Source organism: Eriocheir sinensis, chromosome 54, assembly GCF_024679095.1.
Source record: "Eriocheir sinensis breed Jianghai 21 chromosome 54, ASM2467909v1, whole genome shotgun sequence".
Classification (NCBI taxonomy): Eukaryota; Metazoa; Arthropoda; class Malacostraca; order Decapoda; family Varunidae; genus Eriocheir; species Eriocheir sinensis.
Genome location: NC_066562.1, coordinates 7707126 through 7731085, shown reverse-complemented (window position 1 = coordinate 7731085; position 23960 = coordinate 7707126). Strand labels below are relative to the sequence as shown.

General features: G+C 46.3%; 1 protein-coding gene across 15 annotated transcripts; it reads left to right on the top strand.

Annotated features, from left to right (window-relative positions):
- The first annotated feature begins 697 nt into the window (after positions 1-697).
- On the top strand, positions 698-23760 carry LOC126983697 (far upstream element-binding protein 2-like). 15 transcript variants are annotated; one of them, XM_050836734.1, is made up of 19 exons: positions 698-851; positions 4033-4108; positions 5245-5547; positions 7063-7180; positions 7521-7720; positions 8116-8237; positions 9797-9994; positions 10341-10536; positions 10808-10852; positions 11337-11471; positions 12072-12229; positions 14438-14537; positions 15323-15475; positions 16761-16865; positions 17481-17620; positions 17872-18024; positions 19395-19685; positions 20594-20722; positions 21330-23760. In XM_050836734.1, exons 1-18 carry the CDS (start codon positions 768-770, stop codon positions 20666-20668), a joined length of 2652 nt encoding a protein of 883 aa, XP_050692691.1. In that variant the 5' UTR covers positions 698-767; the 3' UTR covers positions 20669-20722; positions 21330-23760. The 15 variants fall into 15 exon arrangements, with proteins under 15 accessions (XP_050692691.1, XP_050692689.1, XP_050692692.1 ...); XM_050836732.1 differs by having other exon boundaries at positions 5230-5547; positions 7069-7180; XM_050836735.1 differs by having other exon boundaries at positions 5230-5547; positions 10356-10536.
- Positions 23761-23960: the final 200 nt, after the last annotated feature.

Here is a 23960-nt window from a genome sequence, read left to right as displayed (position 1 = left end):
GGTATAGCCACAGAGGAACCATATCAGAGCTGTAAAGGAGCCATATAAGAGCCGTAGAGAAGCCTTTCCGAAGAGCTCCTCTGTTCAAATATTCATAAAAAGATCAACTGAAGGAATATACGATTAGGAAATAAAATACGAGTGACCAGAAGTATATTACAGAAAATATTTACGAAGGAAACAGCCATAGAGAAGCCATGGAAGGAGGATTGAGGAACCTTTCAGAAGACTTTGAGTAAAATCCGAACATTCTCAATAAAATCACTTACAAGACTAGTAACTACACATGTATAAGATAAAATAGGAGCCTGAAGAGGTATTTTAGGGGGGATATTTCTGAAGGGAATAGCCACATAGGAGCCACATAAGAGCCGTAGAGGAGCCATATAAGAGCCATAGAGGAGGTTTTCCGAAGAGCTCCTCTGTTCAAATATTCATAAAAAGATCAACTGAAGGAATATCCGATTAGGAAATAAAATACGAGTGACCAGAAGTATATTACAGAAAATATTTATGAGGGAAACAGCCACAGAGAAGCCATAGAAGGAGGTTAGAGGAACCTTTTAGAAGAGTGTATGCGTAAAATCCGAACATTCCCAATAAAATCACTTACAAGACTACACATGTATAAGATAAAATAGTAGCGTGAAGAGGTATTTTAGAGGGAATATTTCTGAAGGTAACAGCCACAGAGGAGCCACATAAGGCCCATAGACGAGCCCCCCCGAAGCGGCGCCCGGTGAGTGCTGGAACGCGCGACACACTCCATGATGGCCGCAGCGGCGGGACCCAACACAAGTAATTTTGCTCAAAGTTCCGCTTTTGCCGACGCCGTACAGCGCGCCAGACAGGTATTTATCACGCCCGTGCTTCCTCTAAGACCTGAGGAAGCCGGGGGGTGCTGTGGGGAGGCCGGGGAGGCGCGGGGCAGGGCGGGAAAGGGCGGCAATCCCCCTCCAAGCCGTGCGGCCCCGCGTACTAATTGGTCCAGGAGCGTGCAAATAGGTCTTAAGGGCGTACAAATAGGTATCGAGTGTGTTCTAAGGGGCATTGAGGGCGTACAAATTGGTTCAGTGGTCTACGGGCGGTTTGGTGAATTTTCAAACCCATGCGTACTAACTGGTCCACGGGCGTGCAAATAGGTTATAAGGGCGTACAAACAGGTCTCAAGGGCGTTCTAAGGGGCATTAAGGGCGTGTAAGTATGCTTAGAGGGCGTACAAATTGGCTCAGTGGTCTACGGGCGGTTTGGGGGAATTCTCAAGCCCATGCGTACTAATTGGTCCAATGGCGTGCTTATAGATGCCGTGGGCGTAGTGATGGGCGTTAAGGGCGTACATATAGGCTTAGAGGGCGTACAGATAGGCTTTAAGGGCGTACAAATAGGCCTAGGCATGCAATATTTACAGTAACGCATTTTTGCATCGATTTTTCCTAGTGTGGGCGTACAAAAAGGCACGTGGGCGTAATATCAGGCTTAAAGTGCGTACAGATAGGCCGAGGTGCGTACATATAGGCGTAGAGGGCGTACAAACAGACTAGGGCAGGTTAGGAGCGGTTAAGACATCCTAACAAAGATATTTCATTCTCATCGATTTTTTGGTTATTTTCTTGTTTTATTTCACGTGTGGGCGGCGTGGGGTGAAGGGGGAGAGGGGAAAGGAAAGGGGGGCTGCGTGGGTGGTGAAGGGGGGCTGTGGGGGGCATTAAAAAGGGGTTAGACAAGTTTGGTTCACCGGCAGCTAATGGCGGCGGCGGCGATGGTGGCGGCCATGTGGTGTGTGGAGCGGCGGCAGGGAAGGGTGGAGGAGAGGATGCTGTGGAGGGGATATAGGGAAGGGTGGAGGAAAAGATGCTGTGGAGTGGATATGGAGGGAAGGGTGGAGGGGTGGAGGAAGGGATAGAGGGGAGGGGGGGAAGGATGCGGTGGAGGGAATGTGGAGAGGGAGGGAGAGATTGGGGTATGGGGGGGGATGCGGTGGAGGGAATGTGGAGAGGTTGGGGTATGGGGAGAGGGGAGGGGGGGAGGATGTGGAGAGGTGGAAGAAAGGTCAGTGGGGAGGGGGGGGAAGGATGCAGTGGAGGAAATGGGAGAGATTGGGGTATGGGGAGGGGAGGTAAATGTGGATGAAGGGATATGGGGGGGAGGTGGAAGAAAGGATAGTGGATAGGGGTACAGGGAGTGGGTAGGGTGAGGGAGGATGCAGTGGAGAGAATGTGGAGAGGGGGAGGTGGAATGTAGGATAGTGTGGCATTTTAGTGGATAAGTTTATGAAATGGGGTGTTCTAGGAAGGACTAGGATTGTAGGGGGAAGGGAAGATGCTGTGCAGTGGAGTGGGAAGTGGAGTAGTAGAGGGAAGGGGGAGTATAGCCAGGCAGGGAGTGAAGGGAGGTGGAGAGGAAGTGGAGTACAGCAACCACTACAACCATTAAAAGGGTAAATGTGTTGTTTAGCTCCGCCACCACGCAAAATCTAACCCACCTTCACAGTATGGTCTTCCGTTCTTTTTCTTCTTTCAGAGCTGCATTTAGCATTATTTTTTTACTTATTTATTTATTCACTTAAGCTACTGTATATAAACTAAAATGCTCTAATATCATCACTCCAATCAAGTTAATTCCCAGTCTTATTTCTTCCTATATGACCACACTTATAGTCATTGGTTAAAAGGATACAAAGGAAGGAAGAAGAAAGAGAAGAGATATTAGTTGGAGAACTTCAAAGTGTCATAAGTCTGAAGATGAATGCCTTGCCAAGCTGACCAATCCTAGTCCTTGAAATGTTATGTGTAATGGGTGCTGGGGGGGGAGGGGGGGGGCAGGAAGCTGTTATCAAGGAGGGGAGGTTGAGATAGCAGGAATGCTTGTGTGTGTGAGAGAGTGAAAGAGAGAGAGAGATTAAGTAGGAGTGCTGTGTGTTAGAGAGAGGAGGGAGAAAAGTAAGTGCTGTGTGTTTGTGTGAGAGGGAGAGAGTAAGGAGTTTGTGTGTGTGTGTGTGTGTGAGAGAGATAGAGAGAGAGAGAGAGAGAGAGAGAGCTGTGTGTGTAAGAGTGAAAGAAAATTAGTGGTTTGGTAGTGTGTGTTGTGTTGGAGTGGAGAGGGAGTATTTAAGGAGTGGGAAGGTAAGGAAAATGTGAAGTGGAGTTTGAGGTGGAGTAGAGAAATGATGAGGAAAGGAAGGTGGTAAAGAAGCGGAAGATAATAACGTGTAAGGAATGACAGCCAGCAAGCTTTAGCCATTTATTATTTTATTCTTTCACGTTTGAGTTTGATTAATTTAACTCGTCTCATTTAGTCATGCTGTTCAAGCTCATAAATTGTAGAAGGGGACAGCTGTGTGTTGTTGAAGAAGAGGGGAAAGGTGTTTGGAAGATTGTGAGTTGATAGGCGGAGAAATTGAGTTTTTGAGGCATTGAAGATCACCAAGTTCCGGAAATATTAACAAGATCTAAGGTCAAGCGTTTTTCAGCCTTAAGCTTAGAATCGCGTAATTCGTATGGGGAGTCTTCTGTTAAATGATAGAGTAATGCAGAGTAGAGGTGTCAGCACAGGAGTGGATAGGACAGTTAACGCACCTCACCTGGTTAACTCACCTGGTTGCTACCCCATGTGCACAAGTTAGGCAAAATGAGGCATACGAAATAGGGATAGAAAGGGGCAGCCGAAATCTGTAAGTACGCCAGTCTGTCTGTCTGGTGGAAAGAAGATTATTGATGGACATCAGAAAGAGCGAGGGAGATAAGACAGAACCTTGCGGGACACCACTGATGATAGTTTAAGGGGAGGAACAGTGTGTACGTAATTGGGCGGGGTTCACGTGCTATAGTGTGCGTGTATACCTACTAATATGTGTACTATCCACGTATACATATTAGGCACTCACAAAACCCAGTGTGGCGAGGAAGTGTACGCGTGTGGTTCTTTGTGCTATATCGTGTACGTGTTTGTGTATACTCGGTGTGTGCGTATATATGTGTACGTGTTGGCCGGCAGCAGAGTAACGTGTGTGTGTGTCTGTGCGTCTCCCCTCAGATTGCTGCTAAGATCCAGCCAACGGGACAGAAGAGACCACTGGAAGAGGCTGAGAGTGGGATGGATCGCGTGCCTGGTGAGTCAGGTGATGGTTGTCGCTGTTTTTGTAATGTGGCATCTGTTGTGGTTGTTCGGGTCATGGTTGGTAGGTGGTGCTCTTATTAAGGGTTCTCAGTGTTGGTGTGGTTATTCTGGTTAGCGAGATACCGATTATAATTCCCTTGCCTTATGTCTTGTCTCCCAGCTTCACTTTTTCTTATATATGCTACTGGGTGAAAGAAAACATTATTACTATTAGTGCTTGCATATTTCCAAAACACTTCTCTAGCCCCAAAAGTAACCATGGGATATTCTTGAACATACATTATAATTCCCACACAGTCACTAATTGTCACTAATCCTAACCTAACCTAACCTGTGGAGTAAAGGGATATGTCCTGTCTCTTCATCATTATCATCATCTTCAGCTGTCTAATGTCCACTGCATGACAAGGGCCTTTCTAAATGTTCTTATCTCTCTATCTGGTGGTAGTGTACTCTCCATCCTGTGTTGGCAAATGCTCGAGTCTCTGTCCTCTCTGGCTCCTACAAATCCTTGGGTTGTCTGTCAGTTGGTTATCGGTTCTATGCTTTGACCTGTGCAGTGCTATTTTATCCTTTGTCTGTTCCTATATACATGCTTGCCTCCTGTCTCCATGTTACACTCAGCAATATTCTCACTCCATCATTTTTCACTTCCTTGCTTTTAGATCTTTGTGCGGTGCCAGATTTTCTTGAATACATGTAGAGACTGACAGGATTTGCTTTGTACACCTTGCTGCAAGTTACTGCTCCTGTCATTTCTGTTTTACTACAAGCGCTTCACCCCACTCCTTGTTTCTTTTATTTCCCGTGCCTGGCTTTGCACCGCTTGGTTGGCCTAAGGCCTGATGTGTCTGCCTCTGCACTCTGGAGTATTTTGTCTGCGATCGTTTTTAACTTTGTTGCCCTCGGGTTCATATTTCTCAGTCAGAGTAAGGTAATGTTCTTATCCTTGTTTTTTCATCCCTTATCCGTATAGCGATTTGGCTCCAGTTTTCTTGATGTCTGAAATAGATCACATTTTATTATTTTGGTGTACGTGTTGGCATTGGTGCGTTTGCTGTGCTGTGTCCCGTGCACGGCGGCAGCCAGTCTGGTAACACCCTTGTCTCACAGGCTTGCTGCTCCCAGGTCCCGACGCCAAGCGACCTCCGGGAGGCGGCGGCGGCGGCGGGAACGCTGGCGGCGGTGGCCCCGGCGGACCCGGTGCTGGGGGTCCTGGTGGGGGCCCCGGCGGAGGAGGAGAACCCGGCGGCTTCATGGGGGGCCCCCTGATGGGTGGCCCCGGCGGTCCTGGAGGTCCTGGCGGTCCCGGCGGCCCCGGTGGTCCCCCCGGAGGCGGGGGCCCCCCAGGGGGCGGAGGGGGCCCACACAGGGGTCTGGGCTCCGTGGAGTCTGATGAAATACAAGTCCCAGATAAGATGGTCGGCCTGAGTGAGTGTTGGCACTAGGGGTGCATTGAGGGGCACTATGGCCCACACACCACACGGCCCTCCCTGGCCCTCCCTCCCACACCTGGCACACTAACAACACTTCTTTAGTCTTCCTGCCCCTCACACTGACCACTCTGCTCCTCACTCTTACCAGTATTAAAGCCTCCCATTGCTGCAGGGCCTCCACAATATCATAGCTACACACAACACTTTCCCTTCAGTCAAAACACTCATTGATACTCACTATTATTAGTGGCACTTCAAATACTCACAACATATGCTTTTGTACCATTTCCTTCTGCACAGAAACACTCTTAAAGCCTATTGCTAGAACACTGCTTGAACACCCATCACCGAGGAAGCACTCTGCTCATCTTTGCCCTTTCTGCCTGTTGGTTCGTTTAGTCTCGGGAATGGTAGAGTTGAGTAGTTTACCTTTTGACATCCTTTTCTCCTAGTTGTAATCTGGGTAACTTTCCTTGTTTTCTGGTGGTAGTTGAGTCACTGCGTCTTATAGTTCCTTTCCTTGTTTTCTTATTTTTCATTACATTTTGTTCACCATTTTCCTTCTTCTGTATTTTTAGTAACATTATTTTTTTTGGATGTAGTTGAGTCATTTTATTTTATTGTTGCCTTCCTCATTTCTTTATTTATTTTTTACTGGATTTTTTTCACAATTTTCCTTTTTTTTTTTTTTTTCATTACATATCACATTTCCCTGTTTCCTTGTTTTTCATTGTGTATTTGTCCCTATTTTCCTGGTTTCCTTTTATTTCTACAGTTTTATCACAATTTTCCTCATTTTATTATTTTTCATTGCATTTTGTTATCCCTTTCCTTCTGACATGTCACATCACCACTCATTGTCAGTAAGGAAGGCTGTGTATATTTTCTTAACTATTATTATTATTATTACCAGTATTATTTTTATTCACTTGTCCAATACCCAAAATGATTGATTATATATATGCTCCTAATCCTGTCCTGTGCTTTTTATATACTGTTATTCTCCTCTATTTCACATTTTTCTCCTTTTTACTCTTTCTCATTCATCCATTCTTCGTTTTTACTTTTATAATTCATACTTTCCATCCGTTCTGTCCCCTATCCCTACTCTCTCTCATTTTCCTCCACCATTCTCCATCCTACCTTATTTTTCCTCCACATGTCCTCTAATGTTCTCTCTCCCCCTCTCTTTTTACTCACTTTCCTCTCATTCATCCATTCTCCATTTTTACTTTTTACAATCTGCATTTCCATTCATTCTGTCCTCTTTCCCTCCTTTCCTCCCTACCTCACATTTTTCCTCCACATGTCCTCTAATGTTCTCTCTCCCCCTAATCCTCCTGTTACATTGTTCTCTTTTTACTCTTTACTTTCACCCATCCATTCTTTTTACTTTTACAATCTGCATTTTTCATCCATTCTGTCCTCTTTCCCTCCTTTCCTCCCCACTTCACATTTTTTGTCCACATTTCCCCCGAGCACTATTATCATTTAGTGTTGTCTCCCCCAGTCATAGGGCGCGGCGGGGAGCAGATCACACGCCTCCAGAGGGAATCCGGGGCCAAGATACAGATGGCCCAGGACAGCGGGGGCATGCCGGACCGCGTGTGTACTGTCTCTGGACCAAGGTGCGTGTGTGTGTGTGTGTGTGTGTGTGTATTTACCTAGTTGTGATATACGGGAAGCTATACTCATACTGTCCTGACTCTGTCTCTTCTATTATCTAACTTGGCCTTAGAATTCATGAATCATCTTTGCAGGAGCAGTTTAGATAGATGGCTTTTTTATTTCTTTTTTTAATTGCCCTTGAGCTGTCTCCATTATTGTAAAAAAGAAAAAAAAATCTCCTCACCCCAGATAGAGTAACATATGCTAACTAACTATTATGATCCTTCCTTCCCTTCTTCCTCACCCAGATAGACAGACCAACACTTTATTGCTAACCTCCCTTGCCTTTCCCTTTCACAGAGACGCGATCAACCGAGCCAAGGAGATGATCTTTGAGATAGTGTCACGCGGGGACGGACCCCAGGACAGGCGGGGCCGCGGCGGCATGGGTGGCGGTGGCGGCGGCGGGGGACCCATGGGACCCCCGGGCATGGACATGGGCGGCAACAGCACCACTGTGGAGATCAGTATTCCAGGGCCCAAGGTTGGCCTCATAATTGGTGAGTGGCGGCAGTAGTGGTGGTCTGGTTGGGTCACATTTTCCACTGTTTGACTTCGTGAATTTGCAAGTTCCTAAACCAACACAAAATACTATTGATTTCTGGCGCCATGACTACATAAGCAATCAATCAATCCTCTTCCTCCTCCCACCATTTCACCGTTGCCAGATTATCGTACTCAGAGCATAGTATTTACTGGTTCCTGACGCCTAATTATTGCCAAGAAACATCAGGATCTAACTCTTTTAATGATAACTTTAAATGAGTTTCGTTATTAGAACCCAGAAGACAGTTTTGGGGCAGGAAGTTGGGAAATATAAGCGGCTGAGTACGTCAATCTGGCTACGTTGCACCATTTTTCCATTCACTAGTTTCTCCTCCTCCTCCTCACTCAGGCAAGGGAGGCGAGACCATCAAGCAGCTACAGGAGAAGTCTGGTGCCAAGATGGTGATCATCCAAGACGGCCCTCAGCAGGAGAATGAGAAGCCACTGCGCATCTCAGGGGAACAGCACAAGGTGAGGGAGAGAGAGAGAGAGAGAGCAAGTTTTGATTTATTTGTGTTCGCTCCTTTGTCTTTCTTTTTCTTTTTATTTTTTTTTTATCTAACCTGCTCACATCATTATTAGAAAGTATATGTTTTTGTGTTCACCTCTTCTATCTATTTATTTATGTCTCAGTCAGTGGTGTACATAAATTTTTTTGTTTAAATTTGTTTGCTTTCTCATTTTTTTGTCTTTTGTTTCACACTAACCTCCCCACATCATTATCAGAAAGGGGGAATCTAGATTTGCATTCACACTTTTTGTCTTTTTATCCGAGAGAGTTAAGTCAACCCTTCAATGTCGATATATTTTTTACCACTATAACCTCATAAATATCAGAGAGAGTGAGTTTAGTTCACCCTCCAAAATGTTTCCTTTTTTTTTCACCGCCAACTTACATAGATATCCCCTATTTTTCCTTCCCTCCCTCACATTTTCCTCCACATAACTTCCTTTTCCTCACATTTTCCTCCCTGTAACTTCCTTTTCCTCACATTTTCCTCCCTGTAACTTCCTTTTCCTCATATTTTCCTCCCTGTAACTTCCTTGTCCTCATATTTTCCTCCCTGTAACTTCCTTTTCCTCATATTTTCCTCCCTGTAACTTCCTTTTCCACACATTTTCCTCCCTGTAACTTCCTTTTCCTCATATTTTCCTCCCTGTAACTTCCTTTTCCTCACATTTTCCTCTCTAACTTCCTTTTCCTCACATTTTCCTCTCTAACTTCCTTTTCCTCACATTTTCCTCCCTGTAACTTCCTTTTCCTCACATTTTCCTCTCTGTAACTTCCTTTTCCTCACATTTTCCTCCCTGTAACTTCCTTTTCCTCACATTTTCCTCCCTGTAACTTCCTTTTCCTCACATTTTCCTCCCTGTAACTTCCTTTTCCTCACATTTTCCTCCCTGTAACTTCCTTTTCCTCACATTTTCCTCCCTGTAACTTCCTTTTCCTCACATTTTCCTCCCTGTAACTTCCTTTTCCTCACATTTTCCTCCCTGTAACTTCCTTTTCCTCACATTTTCCTCCCTGTAACTTCCTTTTCCTCACATTTTCCTCCCTGTAACTTCCTTTTCCTCACATTTTCCTCCCTGTAACTTCCTTTTCCTCACATTTTCCTCCCTGTAACTTCCTTTTCCTCACATTTTCCTCCCTGTAACTTCCTTTTCCTCACATTTTCCTCCCTGTAACTTCCTTTTCCTCACATTTTCCTCCCTGTAACTTCCTTTTCCTCACATTTTCCTCCCTGTAACTTCCTTTTCCTCACATTTTCCTCCCTGTAACTTCCTTTTCCTCACATTTTCCTCCCTGTAACTTCCTTTTCCTCACATTTTCCTCCCTGTAACTTCCTTTTCCTCACATTTTCCTCCCTGTAACTTCCTTTTCCTCACATTTTCCTCCCTGTAACTTCTTTTTCCTCCTTATGTTTCCCTTTTTCCTCTCTACCTCATGTCTCTTGCTATATATCCCTCTTTCCTCCCCTCATGTTCCCTCCCCGTTCCCTCCACCTCACCTCTTTCTTCATCCCTTGCAGGTTGACATGGCAAAACAACTCGTGTACGACCTCATAGCAGAGAAGGAGACGCAGGCCGCCCAGTTCGGCAACAGAGGGCGAGGGCGGGGCGGCGGCGGCAACTTTGGCGACCGCAGGGGAGACCGGGGCGACCGAGGGGACCGGGACCGCAGAGACCGAGACAGAGACAGAGACGAGTTTGGGGGCGGCGATGAGAGGGTGAGTGTGTCGGGTGGTGGTGGTGTGTTAGAATGGTGTGTGTGTGGTGGTGATGGTGTGTGTGTGGTAGTGGTGTATTGAGTTGGTAAGGGTGTGTGGGGTGGTGGTGGTGGTGTACTGAGTGGGAGAGGGTGTGTGGGGGTGGTGGTGGTGGTGAATGGGTTGAGGATTGTGATTATAATTAGTGATGATAGACCCTATAATGATGGTGATTGATAATAGAGTTGGGTCTGTTAGGAAGCCTAGGCCCCCTTAATAGTGAATGATCATAGTGTTGGTGGTAACAGGAAGAGCCCCTTAATGAGAGTGTTAAGGCCACCAGCACAGCCATAATAATACCCCACAGTTCCCTCCTCCCCAGGACCACTTTGGCGGCGGCGGCCGGGGCGGTGGACGTGGCGGCTTCAACAATGACTGGAGTCGAGGCGGTCCTGGCGGCCCCCCTGGAGGACCCATGGGCCGTGGTGGCTTTGGCCCCGGTGGACCTGGGGGGCCGGGAGGACCTGGGGGCATGGGCGGACCGGGTGGACCAGGGGGACCAAGTGAGTAGGGGGTGGTGATGGTGAAATGCGTTTAATTTAGTTATTCATATACTCATTATTACTGTTTTTCAATACATTTATTATTTCTAGTATGATTAGCTTGATTACGTACTTACTATTGTGTGTAAGTTCCTATTTGATATTGTTTTTTAAGTTTTGTTCATTTTGTGTTGCTTCGGATATGAAGGTTTGTTATTATTGATACAGAGATTGGTGTCATATATTTGTGTTGCCGTGGGTGGCAGGCGTGTAACATCCCTTTGTGTTTCAGTGGGTCGCGGTGGGCCGATGGGGGGACCCATGGGAGGGGGACCAAGTGAGTAATAGGAGTGTGTTTCAAAGACAAACTGATTGATTAACTATTTACTTTGTTTTGTATTTTTATGTATGTATATATATAATTTCTGAGGATAAACATAGTGCTATAAAATGCTTCACTGTCATGGCTTTATCTACTTATTTTGCTTATGTATTTATATCTGTGTGTATAAACATATCATTTCCTATCAAAGTCAATCAAAAAGTTAGTTCAGTTTCTTTTTCTGAGGATAAACATAGTGCTATAAAATGCTTCACTGTCATGGCTTTATCTACTTATTTTGCTTATGTATTTATATCTATGTGTGTATAAACATATCATTTCCTATCAAAGTCAATCAAAAAGTTAGTTTAGTTTCTTTTATCTGAGTGTAGGAACGTTTTTATTGATCTTGCATCCCGTTTCAATGATTCACAAGACAGTTTAGCATTACCTGTTTCATTGGGTCACAAGATGGTTTAATATTCCCTCTCCGTTTCAGTGGGTCGTGGCGGGCCAATGGGGGGCCCTATGGGGGGTGGCGGCGGTGGCGGTGGCGGCCGAGGGGGACCCAACGACAAGGTGGAGGCCTTCTTCAATGTCCCGGCTAATAAGTGCGGCCTCGTGATCGGCAAAGGTGAGTGACCTGAAATTGACCTCTCTTTTGGGCACTCTCTACTACTATCTTTTTTAGGAGCAGCATTCAGCAGGCTCTTTTTTTCTACACTTTTTATGCCCTAGAGCTCCTTCCTTTCCTTAAAAAAAAAAAAAGAATGGTGCAGAGGAAAGCTGTTTGTGTACCTATCTCTGCTCTTCTACTTCTTTTATCATCCTTATTTTCTTTCATGGAGTTGGACAGGTTATGAATGTTATCTCTTCCTGCCTTCCCTGCTCTCTTTAACTCATTCACTTCATTGTCTCCTTTTCACCCAATCATCCTTATTTTCTTTCATGGAGTTGGACAGGTTATGAATGTTACCTCTTCCTGCCTTAACTCATTCACTTCCTTGTCTCCTTTTCACCCAATCATCCTTATTTTCTTTCATGGAGTTGGACTGGTTATTAATGTTATCTCTCTCCCTGCCCTCCCTTCACTCTCTAACTCATTCACCAACCTTTCATTCACTCCCTTGTCTCCTTTTTCTCTTTAACTCATTCACCAACCTCTTATTCACTCCCTTGTCTCCTCTTCACCCAATCATCCATACTCATCCATGTCCTGCTCTCCCTCACTCAGGCGGGGAGACCATCCGTACCATCAACCAGCAGACAGGTGCACACTGCGAGCTCGACCGCCGGCCTCCCAACAACCCCAACGAGAAGACCTTCATCATCCGCGGCACGCCCGACCAGATCGACGACGCCAAAAAGATGATCGCAGAAAAGGCAGGCATGGTGAGAGGCTTGTGGAGTGGCCCAAGCTGAGATGGAGATGTAGATAGGGAGACTGGGTGGAGGGGTGTGAGGGAGAGAGAGGGAGACTGCAGGCCATTCCAGCGAGTGCCAAAAATGATGCTGACATGCTAACTTTACCGTTCCTTGACCTGTTAGTATGCTGAAAGGGTATAGACTAATGGTGACTATATAATCAATACTGTGATCTAAGAACCGTGCTGTCTATATGCCGACTGTGATGTTCTTTTTACCTCTATCTGCTGAACGGGTAAAAAATAACCTGATGTCCCTCTAAAGCCTAAACTGACCGGCATATGACCACAGATGTTGCGCCGACTAAACGGAACTTTCTCTCTAAATTGATTATCGTGCCATGTTCTCATTAGTGTTGCCAGGCTCACTTAACATTAATGTTGATGAGAGGGATAAAGTGTGATTATAATGTAGGGTGCAGCAGTCATGTGGCAAAAAAACAGCTTCAAGATAATCTCACCACGGAAACTGGAAATCGCAATTCAGTCAGAAGGTGTGTGTTAGTATATCCTGAAGGTGCGGTTATGATGAAGCTCTTGCCATGGTGTATATTGAGCGTTCTGCAACTCGTGTGGCAAAAAAATGGCCTCAAATTAATCTTGCACCACGGAAACTGGAAATCGTAATTCAGTCAGAAGGTGTATGTTAGTATATCCTGAAGGTGCGGTTATGATGAAGTGATGAACCATGCTGTATATTGAGCGTTTTGCAACTCATGTGGCAAAAAAACGGCCTCAAATTAATCTTGCACCACGGAAACTGGAAATTGGATGTCTGTCAAAAGATATGTGTTACTATATCCTGAAGGTACGGTTATGATGAAGTGATGAACCATGCTGTATAATGAGCTTTTTGCAACAGTCGTAAGGCAAAAAAACAGCCTCAAATTAATCTTTCACCACAGAAACTGGAAATTGGATGTCTGTCAAAAGATATGTGTTACTATATCCTGAAGGTACGGTTATGATGAAGCTGATGAACCATGCTGTGTATTGAGCGTTTTGCAACAGTCGTAAGGCAAAAAAACAGCCTCAAATTAATCTTTCACCACGGAAACTGGAAATCGCAAATCAGTATGAAGGTGTGTGTTAGTATATCCTGAAGGTACGGTTATGATGAAGCTGATGAACCATGCTGTGTATTGAGCGTTTTGCAACACTCGTGTGGCAAAAAACCAGCCTTGGAATAATCTTGCACCGCGGAAACTGGAAATCGGAAGTCTGTCAAAAGATGTGTTAGAGTAGCCTGAAGGTGCAGTTATGATAAAGCTCTTACCATGCTGTATATTAAGCTTTTTGCAACAGTCCTGTGGCAAAAAAATGGCCTCAAATTAATCTTTCACCACGGAAAGCGAAAACGAAAATCAGCCAAAAGAAGTGTGTTAGCATAGCCTGAAGGTGCAGTTATGATAAAGCTCTTACCGTGCTGTATATTAAGCTTTTTGCAACAGTCGTGTGGCAAAAAAACGGCCTCAAATTAATCTTTCACCACGGAAAACAAAAACGAAAATCAGCCAAAAGATGTGTGTTAGCATAGCCTGAAGGTGCGGTTATGATGAAGCTCTCGCCATGCCCTATATTGAGCACTTTATCATTTGCTGGAATGGACTCTTAGGTCGTATTATAAGACATTTCGCAACCCAAGAACACACATTTCACAAGGCTTTCATAGGAGTTGTGGGCATTTCCAGGAGTAGTTTTTTGACCCTGGTGGTAGTTTGACCCTTTCTCAATACCATGAACCTCAAGAAACGCTCACTAGAACCCAACTGACCCCCTCTTTGGCCTTTAGAAACAACTGATGTGAGAAGCGAAAGTTTTTTGACCCTTTCTCTATACCATGAACCTCAAAAAACACTCACTAGAACCCAACTGACCCCCTCTTTGGCCTTTAGAAACAACTGATGTGAGAAGCGAAAGTTTTTTGACCCTGGTGGTAGTTTGACCCTTTCTCAATACCATGAACCTCAAGAAACGCTCACTAGAACCCAACTGACCCCCTCTTTGGCCTTTAGAAACAACTGATGTGAGAAGCGAAAGTGTCTTAAAATACCAACCTTGTCACCCATTATTCTTGTGTCAGGAAACAAAGAAAAACTACTGACGCAAGGCAACTCTCTCTCCCGAAGAAAATCGGCCACACTTGTACTCACGTTTGTGGTGTTTTTGTCTGCAGGGTGGCGGTGGACCAGGGCAGAACGGCACCAGTAACCTCGCACCACAGGGCTGGGGGAACGCGTACCAGCAGTGGAACCAGGGACACCCCAACGACCCCAGTGAGTGTTCCGCTGTGTGTGTGTGTGTGTGTGTGTTTTACAGTAAAGGAAACAGCTCAAGGAGGGAAAAAAAGAAAACTAATGAAAAAAAAACCCCACAAACCACTGCTCCTATATAGAGTTAAGAGGAGTGGCCAAATGAGAGGTCAATTTTGGGAGGAGGCTGTTCTTTCCTTGCCCTTTCCCCCAGTTCACACCATTTTAGTATGCCAGACCATTCCCCTCACATAAGTTGACAGTTTTAGTATGTCAGACTTTATTCTCCGTGAGCTTCTTCTTGCATAATATTCATTGCCAAATATGACTCAAAGATTTAAAAAAGTGGAGTTGGAGATGCAGTTTACATGTAGAGACAGGTATGAGGTGCAGGACTTGTTGTGGATTCAGAAGCAAGGAGTGTTTGGACTTGACCCAGTAGCAGCGACATGCCAAATTTGTGGCTTTTTTGCCATGATATAAACCCCCTAAAATAGATGTATAAACTGATCACAAATGCGTTGATATATATTATAAAATTGTTTGCGCGAGTGATGAATTTTTCTCATTTTTCTCGCTTAGAGGGGCCTTTAAGAAACATGATCCCCGCAGCTACCGGGTTAATGTATCTTTACAAACAACAAGAACTCACCATAGCCTTGCATTATAGTATAGTATGTTGGTATCCTTGCTGACCTGATCTCACTTTCACACACATGATAATTAGGTGGTGTGGGAAAAACTGGGAACTATGCATACACCCCCACTCCTTCCCCTCAGCCAATAACACCCCCACTCCTTCCCCTCAGCCAAGCAAGCAGCGGATGCCAACGCAGCAGCCTGGGCAGCCTACTACTCCCAGTACTACGGCAACAGTCAGAACCAGAACGCCCAGAACAGCGGGCCGCCCACCTCACAGCCACAGCCCAACGCCACACAGCACCCCACCGCACCCCAGGCTGGTGAGTAAGGAGCCGGGGTGGTAGGGGGGGATCTTGAATGGGGAAGTGGAGGGTTGACTATACTAATAAGGGGGCTGAGGGAGGGGGGTTGTGCATGCATGTGTTAGTCAGAGTGGAGTCACCAAAGTAGAGTGATGGTTTGTGAGTGAAGTAGAAGTGAGGTTGTAGATTTTGTATGCCCATATAGAGTGGAAATTGAATATAAAAAAGAATGCAAAATAATATTGAATGGGGGAGGTCAATGAGTTTAAGTATCTTGGATCAGTTATGTGTAAGCATGGTGGTACGGAGGGAGAGATGAGAGAAAAGGCATTGCAAGGAAGAAGGGTGGTGGGGCTCTTTGGGATGAATCATGAATGGCAGAAGTGTGAGCATGGAGGTAAAGAGGGATTTGATAAATACAGTAATAGTACCAACCCTCACATATGCAAGTGAAATGTGGGCCTGGAATGAAAGTCAGAGGTCTAGAGTGCAGGCAGTGGAAATGAGTTATTTGAGGAGTGCTTGTGGTGTGAGGAGAATGGATGGAATGAGTAATGAAAGTGTGTACGAGAGTTTTGGAATGTGTCACAAGGGTGAAGGGAAGAAGTGAAGCGACATACTTGAAAGTGGTTTGGCTACATGGAGTGAATGGAGGAAAGTAAGATGACCAGAAGGGTGTATGTGAGTGAGATAGAGGGAGGGAATGCTAGAGGACGACCTCCAGTGAAATGGAGAGATAGGGTGCAGGAGTACGTTAGGGAGAGGGGGGAAAGATCTTTGAGAAACTTTGAGCAGGCAAGGAGGGAGTGTCTGGATAGAGAAAGTTGGAAGCTCTTCTGCCGTGGCCATCCCCTGGTGGGAGCTCCTAGGAGCAGGCGTCCATGATATAATGATGATGAGTTTTTGTGGATTTCTTCCCTAAAAGTATGGGATGAGTGTGTGTGTGTGTGTGTGTGCATGTGTTAGTCTCTCATTTATACTGCGGGAAGATGCGTGTTTGTGTGCACGCTTCAAAAGGCTCCCTCTATGCTTGCATGCGTGGGCCCTCTGCTCCTGACCCCAGAACACAAACCCTTCACTCAGTCACAAACCTCGGGTCAACATCACCTATTGTTTTGGAAAATAAAGAATATTAGTTTAATGAAAATTGCAAATATTGGGAAATATAAATTTTGTACTTTAGTTTTTTATATGATGAAAACAAAAACAAAATAACAAAAGAAGTGACTTAGAAAAAGTATCAAGATTGCTAGATTTTACTAAGTGATTTAAACATAAATGTGAGGTCTGAATAACACCACAGCTGAAGACATGAGCGTTGACCTCCCCGGGCCACGGGAGCCTCCGCCGGGGCAGCCCCAGCCTCCTGGCATGACTCCACTCAGCTCTGGGGACAAACAAAAGAGGGGTAAGCACCCCAAAACTCACTTCAGGAAATAATAAAAAATTGGGAGCAAGCAGTTGGACACTATGTATGTCTCTTGACCACAGGACACTGAGGCTTGAAGCTGTCGGGCAGGGCGAGGTGCTGGGACAACCCCCACACGGTGCCCATGTGGTCATCTATTATGCTTGGGTGATCTATGCCCAGTTTTTGTGTTCTGGGGTATAGGTGGCACCCCACTAAAGCAATGCACAAGGAAACGGACAGCTTTTCTGGCACACACAAACACATTCATGAGTGATAGAGTGCATATGGGTACTGTGTGTGTGTGTGTGTGTGTGTGTGTTTCAGGGAGCCCAATAGTGTGATCAGTGGCCTGGTTTATTTACTTAGTTGCAGTTTATGCGATTTGTGTCATGCTCATAATGTCCTGCCTCCACATTCCTCTAAAGTTCATCCATAATCCCTGCAACGCTCCTTTTGGAACTGCCTCATGATTTGGACCACTGCATTTGTCAATAGCTGTATTTTAGAAGCTGAATTTCTTGACTTTTTTTCCTGTGTGTGTGAGGCCACGATTATTCATGATCCAGCAGTGTTTTAAAGTCCCTGTGTTAAGGTGTCTTCTGTGTGTTTCAGGCGGACAGCCGGACTACTCTGCCCAGTGGGCCGACTACTACAGGAGTATGGGCATGCACCGAGAGGCTGAGGCCATCGAGCAGCAGGCCAAGAACATGAAGGTGGGGGGACCAGGAGGACCCACTGCAGCACCTCAACAGGTATGCACACACACACACACACACACACACACACACACACACACACACACACACACACACACAATGTTCTATAGTTCAGCAGCTGGTGTTGCCACATACACACATGGTTGGGCTGTTCAATCTGATTTTATTGGCTGGTCTTGAGTTCCTCTGGTTGAAGAATTTGTCCTTATTTATTGGATTTAATTCTTTTTTGCCTTTTCCTGGCAATAGATTAATAGGGATTCTTACCGTCGTTTCCTTGGCCTCAGGGCGGGGCCGTGCAGGGGGCCGCCCCGGGTGGACCAGGTGCTGGTGGGGGCACGGGGGCGCAGGACTACTCGCAGCAGTGGATAGAGTACTACCGCTCGCAGGGCATGCACGCCGAGGCAGACAAGATCGAGGCGCAGATCAAGGCATCCAAGGTCAGTGGTCTGGCCCCCCAGAGGTGTGGCTGGTGACCCTGGGGCACGCCACCCTACCCACTACTGCCGCTACTCCTACTTCTGCTGCTACTATTACTACTCCTCCTTCAGTACTGCAAGGCCAGCAAACACCTGCAGCCTGTCCTGTCTGTATCTGCCGGCAAACTCTTGCCGTTTGTCTTGTTTGTGTGTATGTCTGTGGCTACGAACTCATGCTGGGGGCTGCGGACGGTCGCCAATGCTGCCGCTGCTGCTGTTGGGCGTCATGCTCACCTCCCGTTACATTCCAGACAGTCACTCACGCCCTGGGGCCTAACCGCCGCCTGTCCGGGCAGCAAAGAGTGGCCGAGGTAACGACCTAACCCCCGCCCCCGTGCCCACTCTTAATAGCACAGTTGCTCACTCACAGTGTGGAGGCAGAGACTTATAGGCTTCCCAGCCCCAAGGGCTGCCACAACTCAGTAACAAACAAACGTCAGGTCTGCAGGGCTAATGTGAGGCAGAAGGATCATGTTCCTGTCCTAATGTAATGGTTCCTTTCACCTAAGTGAGGTGGAACGCACAGACTGACCCCCACACCCTAACTAGCCAGAACCCTGAGCTCCCTAGCACACGGAGGATGCAGCCATCCATCCATCTTTCAGTCCAGGCGGAGGGTGTGTGTCCCTGTAAATATCTCCCCTGTTGTGTTTTGTTGCAGGTTTGTAAGGGTCCTGCCACTACTATGATTATTATTGCAACTTTGCTTGTTTATTTATTTCATTCAGTCTGAGTATGAGCTCTGTGTCATGTCATTAACTCTCGAGAGAGCAGGACTCCCCAGGGTCCCTGGCGATGCTGGCCGGTGAGTACCTCGTGTTCTTGTTGGCTAAGCATACGTGCGGACACTTGTTCTGAGCTTGGTAGCACTGCAGACAGTCTTAGTGTGATGGTAAGTGTCAGGGCAGGAAGCCACCAGTCCAGTGTTGTAGCCCAGCCTTGTGAACACCTAAATATAGACCACTTGACCTAAGGACTATTGTAGCCTAGTCGTGATAAGGAGAAAATTCTTGCTAGAAGTAAATTGTTTTCATCATCACTTTCCGAGCCGGACACACTCAAAACTTTTGATTAGATTTCTGACAAAGTTATTTGCTGCTCCACATTGTTTGTTACTCCGTGTGTGTCCCAGACACTTGTTGCCTCTCCCCTCACAGTAAACTGATACAGAGAATTGGAAAATACTTGAGATATAAAGAGGGAGTCAGAGAGAGTAGTTGGTGGAGTGAGTGAGTAGCACCAGCTGGTGGTGGCGAGGAAGTGGTAGCTTTGTAGCAGCTTAAGGTAGGTGTGTAGCCTGCTGACTGACCCCTAGTGGTTTGTTGGGCCAGGGAGCAGTGGGTGGGGTGCCGGCGGCCCCCAGTGGCCCGCACCCGCTTCGAGGAGCAGCTCCAGGAACCGCACCGGCGCCTGTTGCGGTGGCGGTGGGCGCGGCCCCCCAGCTGGCCCCCGGGGTGGCGGCCATGGCGGTCAACGGGCAGGGTGGCGGCGGCGGTGGCCCCGGCCAGCAGCCAGGTGGCGCCGGCGGGGGTGACTTCTCCCAACAGTGGCTTGAGTACTACCGCTCTCAGGGTATGCACGCTGAGGCTGATAAAATTGAGCAGCAAATTAAGGCTGCCAAGGTTAGTAATGGGGACCCACTGTGCCCACCACACTCATCCTCCTTCTTTCAGGCCACTCCACAATAACTCCCTGTGCCTTGTATGTGCCTGTGTAGCATCTGTCTTGTTGCCTAATGACTTAACCATCTGATTGCAGACTTTGTGAGCTAATACTTGACTTGCAGTTGCAGGCAGGAGTGTGCAGGTAGGCTGAGGGTGTGCAGCAGGCTTGACAGACACCCACAGTTACAATAGTTTGATATATATATATATATATATATATATATATATATATATATATATATATATATATATATATATATATATATATATATATATATATATATATATATATATATATATATATATGTGAAGTGTGTGCGAGGGTTGCTTAGGTATTATATGTGTACAGGATTAAGGTAACTCCTCCCTCATATGTTGTGTTGGTAGACGCTGCCTCAGTGATAGGCCAGTGGTGGGACGGGTGCAGGGACATGCTGGGGAATGTGAACCATGCACCTAATGCCTCGTTCTTGAAGGGTCTTATTACTCATGTACTGTTTGGGCTGAAGGGTAGACCACACGGCCACACACCTGTTTGCATATACACCCACAAGCACTCGTGTTTGACTAGCTGCCCACCAATACACACACACACACACACACACACACACACACAGTAAGCTCCTCCACATGTGTTTGCATTGTAATATGTTCCTAGTTTAATGTGAGACACCAACATACTGGCCTTGGGTTAGTGGCAGCAAGGGAGAGGATGGGGAGCATGTGGCTGTATGAGGGAGGAGTGTGGGGGGCAGGCCGGGCAGGCTGTGGTGCTCGGCCTGTCCAGGCCTGCCCCGCCAGTCCCCTGGCCTGCACGCTGAGGTGGCTCTGGGCCAAAACTTTGCCTGACTCTGCTGTCTTTTCAGGGAGGAGCTGGAGGCCCACCAGGAGGAGGTCCCGGGGCTCCCATGTATAATCCTACGTTTAATCAGGGATATTAGGCTAATGTAGACACATCACGCTGGAAGTGGCTGCTTCTCTCCTCCAACATGCAGGTAAGGCTTCCTAACGAACCAACCAACGCCTTTCTTACAGGTGTGTCAGATCTGAGCTTTCCTTCCCGCTCACAAAGCTCCATTCACTCACTCCAAGCCAAGCAGTCAAAAAGCAAAGGAAGCGACACGCAAGTGTGGCCGTGAGAACTCAGATCTGGCTCTCTTCCTCCTCCTCCTCTTCTTCCCTCTTTCTCTCTCTCTCTCTCTCTCTCTCTCTCTCTGTCTCTCTGGCTCTGATGATGGATTACTGTAACTTGATGACACATTGGCAATATGGCTAGTAGTAGCTTGCTGTCCTCGGGAGACCCTCTCTGCCTGGCTGGCAAGGCCACGGTAGACAGCCTGCGACACCCTGCCTGGGCCGGGCTGTGCGGGCCAGATGGGCGGCGTGCTGGCTGGCTGGCTGGGGCCGGCCAGCCGGAGGAGGCGCCCCGAGGGGCGGAGGAGCCGGCCGACATGGTAGGTGCTGGAGGGGTGTGGTAAGCAAGCAAGCTGTAGTGTCTGTCTCCCAGGCTCTCTCCACTTAGTCTTTCCTGCTAACCTTTGCTTTTCTTACAGGGACCTTTCTGCAAACTTAGAGAACAATGTGTTGATTTGTCTTTTTCAGACCCATTTGTTGTTGCCTTGAATGAAGACTTCAGTTGTGGGTTGTTGGCCTCAAAATGTATCATGTTGCGATATCTTATTCGTGATGTCATGAGTCATGATGATGATGATGATGATGATGATGTTCTTCGATATGAAATGCTATTCATAAGGATGGTATGAAGCTGCTCCATACTGCAAGATGTACCATGATTTTTGTCACCATATCTCCCATTGATAACTATGATTATTATTATTATCATTCTTATTATTCTTATTATTATTACCACCACCACTACAACTACCACTATCATCATCAGGAGTAAGTGTAGGAAAGGTTCTTGTTAAACGAGTAAATTTTTTTTTCTATGACGTCTTGTAAATATACCACACAGAGTTACTCTTTCTATGATTACGGCTAGAGTGAGGAGGTTCACCTTGTACAATAAGAGTGTAGGCTAGAGTTGTGCTGCCGGGGGAACAAACAAACATACAAACAAACATGCTGAGCTGGGGGTGTGGGTGGGGCGCTGCTGACCTCTCTGAAATGTGCATTCTTGCTACTCTTAAGCCATGTACCATGTGCCTCCCATGATGGTTATCACATGATCCTGCAAGCAAGTATTCCATTACCATGCATTTCAAACCGTTCCCTATTACTGACTTTTTATTATATTTTTGATTGCATCGCCATATTATTATTATTATCATTATTATTATTATTATTATTCCCATATCAATGACTCCGATAAAATTTTTCATGCCATTTCCTAACCTCCTTTTACAGGTAAATATTGCCATGATATGCATCCGTTTTTTTGCACATGCATTATGCCATTGCCTATATATACATATATATATCTATATATCTATATATCTATTTATAATTTGATGAAGGAATGCTATTTCTATTATCGTCATGATATTTCGGGATATTTGTGTCATGTGTTTTGTTATGGCCAATATATCATTACAGGCGATCAGGGAAATGAGTTAAGGAGGAAGAAGAAACACAATCACCACACGACAAACAGGTAAATGTAGTCACTGATATTCCTAGACTATTATGACTATTACATACATTGACCATTTTTCACCGTCCATGCGGATGGCATCGGAGAGAGAGAGAGAGCGAGCGTCGCGCGGCTGTACTGCCCGTTGTTGTTGTTTTCCTTGCCCCCACCGCCGCGCGTTGATGGATCTTGCACTACTTCTAGAGAGAGACAATCTATTTTTTTATTTCCATTTTTTGTCTGTGAGGGTGTTGGCCGTTTGTGCCACCATCCAGTCAGCGCCCGGCCAGGGTGACGCTGCCCTGAGAGCCTGAGCTGCGGTGTGGAGGTGAACTGTTGCCGAGATGACCATTGGTTGTTCTGACGCTGGTCTCCACACCCTGGCCTGGTCTCCAGGAGGCGTACCCCTGGTGGGCGCTGGGTGCTGTGGTGCACACGCTGGGCCACGCCCGCCGGGCCACCCTTTAGTGTGGTGTTTGTCACCTGTTTTCCCTGAGTCATCGCGAAGGACTTTGGTGCCTCACGTCGCGACGGGTCCCTCGGTACAGCGCTCGCTCTGCGTCCAGCTTTTTATGAATTTGCTAATGCAAGTTCCATCATTATTATTGCCTCCATCAATGCTGGTTTCAATGACGTTTTTTTACATGCCACCGTATTATTATTATTATGATTATTATTATTACCATTTACCATTGCAATATTATTCCTATGGTTGTCCCGCCAACACCTACATTCTGATTGTCAGTGGTGGAGAGAGGTCCAGCTCATTCCAAGCCAGGGGGGGTGGGTGGGGGGGTCAGGTCTGGCCAGACCGGCTGTAGGTATATCAAGTAGGTTTCTTTATGTTCTTTGTAAGAAAGAGAAAGTTCGTCTTCTTAGGATAGTGTCTGTCTCGCCCTTATAAGCACGCCAACATAGGACTTTATATTTTAACAAATGGTGAGTTTTTCATTCACTTCACATGCGTACCAGGTTTTCCCTTCTTTGTTTTTATCCTTATTATTTATTCTGTATTTTTTTGTTTTGTTATTTTATACATTGCTATGATAGTGTTCATTTTCTCACATTCATACACACATACACACACACGCACACACCAAATTCATTTCTTTCCATGCCAATTTTCGGAGTTCACAGACTTGCTCAATTGCTGCCTCTGGCCGGTGTACGATTGAGACGACCAATAAATAAATCTCACGCCAAACCTGTGTCCTTACTGCCCCTCTTAAACCCCCAGCCCCCCTCTCCCTCCCCCACGACGCCCAAACGCCCCCACCATTGTACGCCCCCTCCCCCTCCCCCCCCGCACTGAGCCCCCCAGCAGACGCCCCCAGTCAGGCTGCCAATAAAAGTGTTTGCCCACCAGCGTTTTATTGCGGCGCCTGTTTAGCTTAACATTATGTTCCCATGTACTCTGTTAATAAATGTGTTTACCATGTTTTGTGAATATATTAATGAATACCATGCTCTCTGTGTGTGTGTGTGAAAGAAAATATGGTGTGTGTGTGATATGGTATGGAATGGTATGGAGTGTGTGTGTGTGTGTAATATGGTATGGAATGGAATGGTGTGGTGTGTTTGTGATATGGAATGGTATGGAGTGGTTTGGTTTGCTGTAGAGTGTGTGTAAGATGATATGG

Excerpts from the sequence above, each read along its gene's own strand:
- LOC126983697 (XM_050836731.1), top strand. The coding sequence starts at position 768 with ATGATGGCCGCAGCGGCGGGACCCAACACAAGTAATTTTGCTCAAAGT. Across the intron at positions 4,109-5,229 it reads TGGGATGGATCGCGTGCCTG|GCTTGCTGCTCCCAGGTCCC; the intron begins GTGAGTCAGGTG and ends CTTGTCTCACAG. Across the intron at positions 11,472-12,071 it reads CGGCCTCGTGATCGGCAAAG|GCGGGGAGACCATCCGTACC; the intron begins GTGAGTGACCTG and ends TCCCTCACTCAG.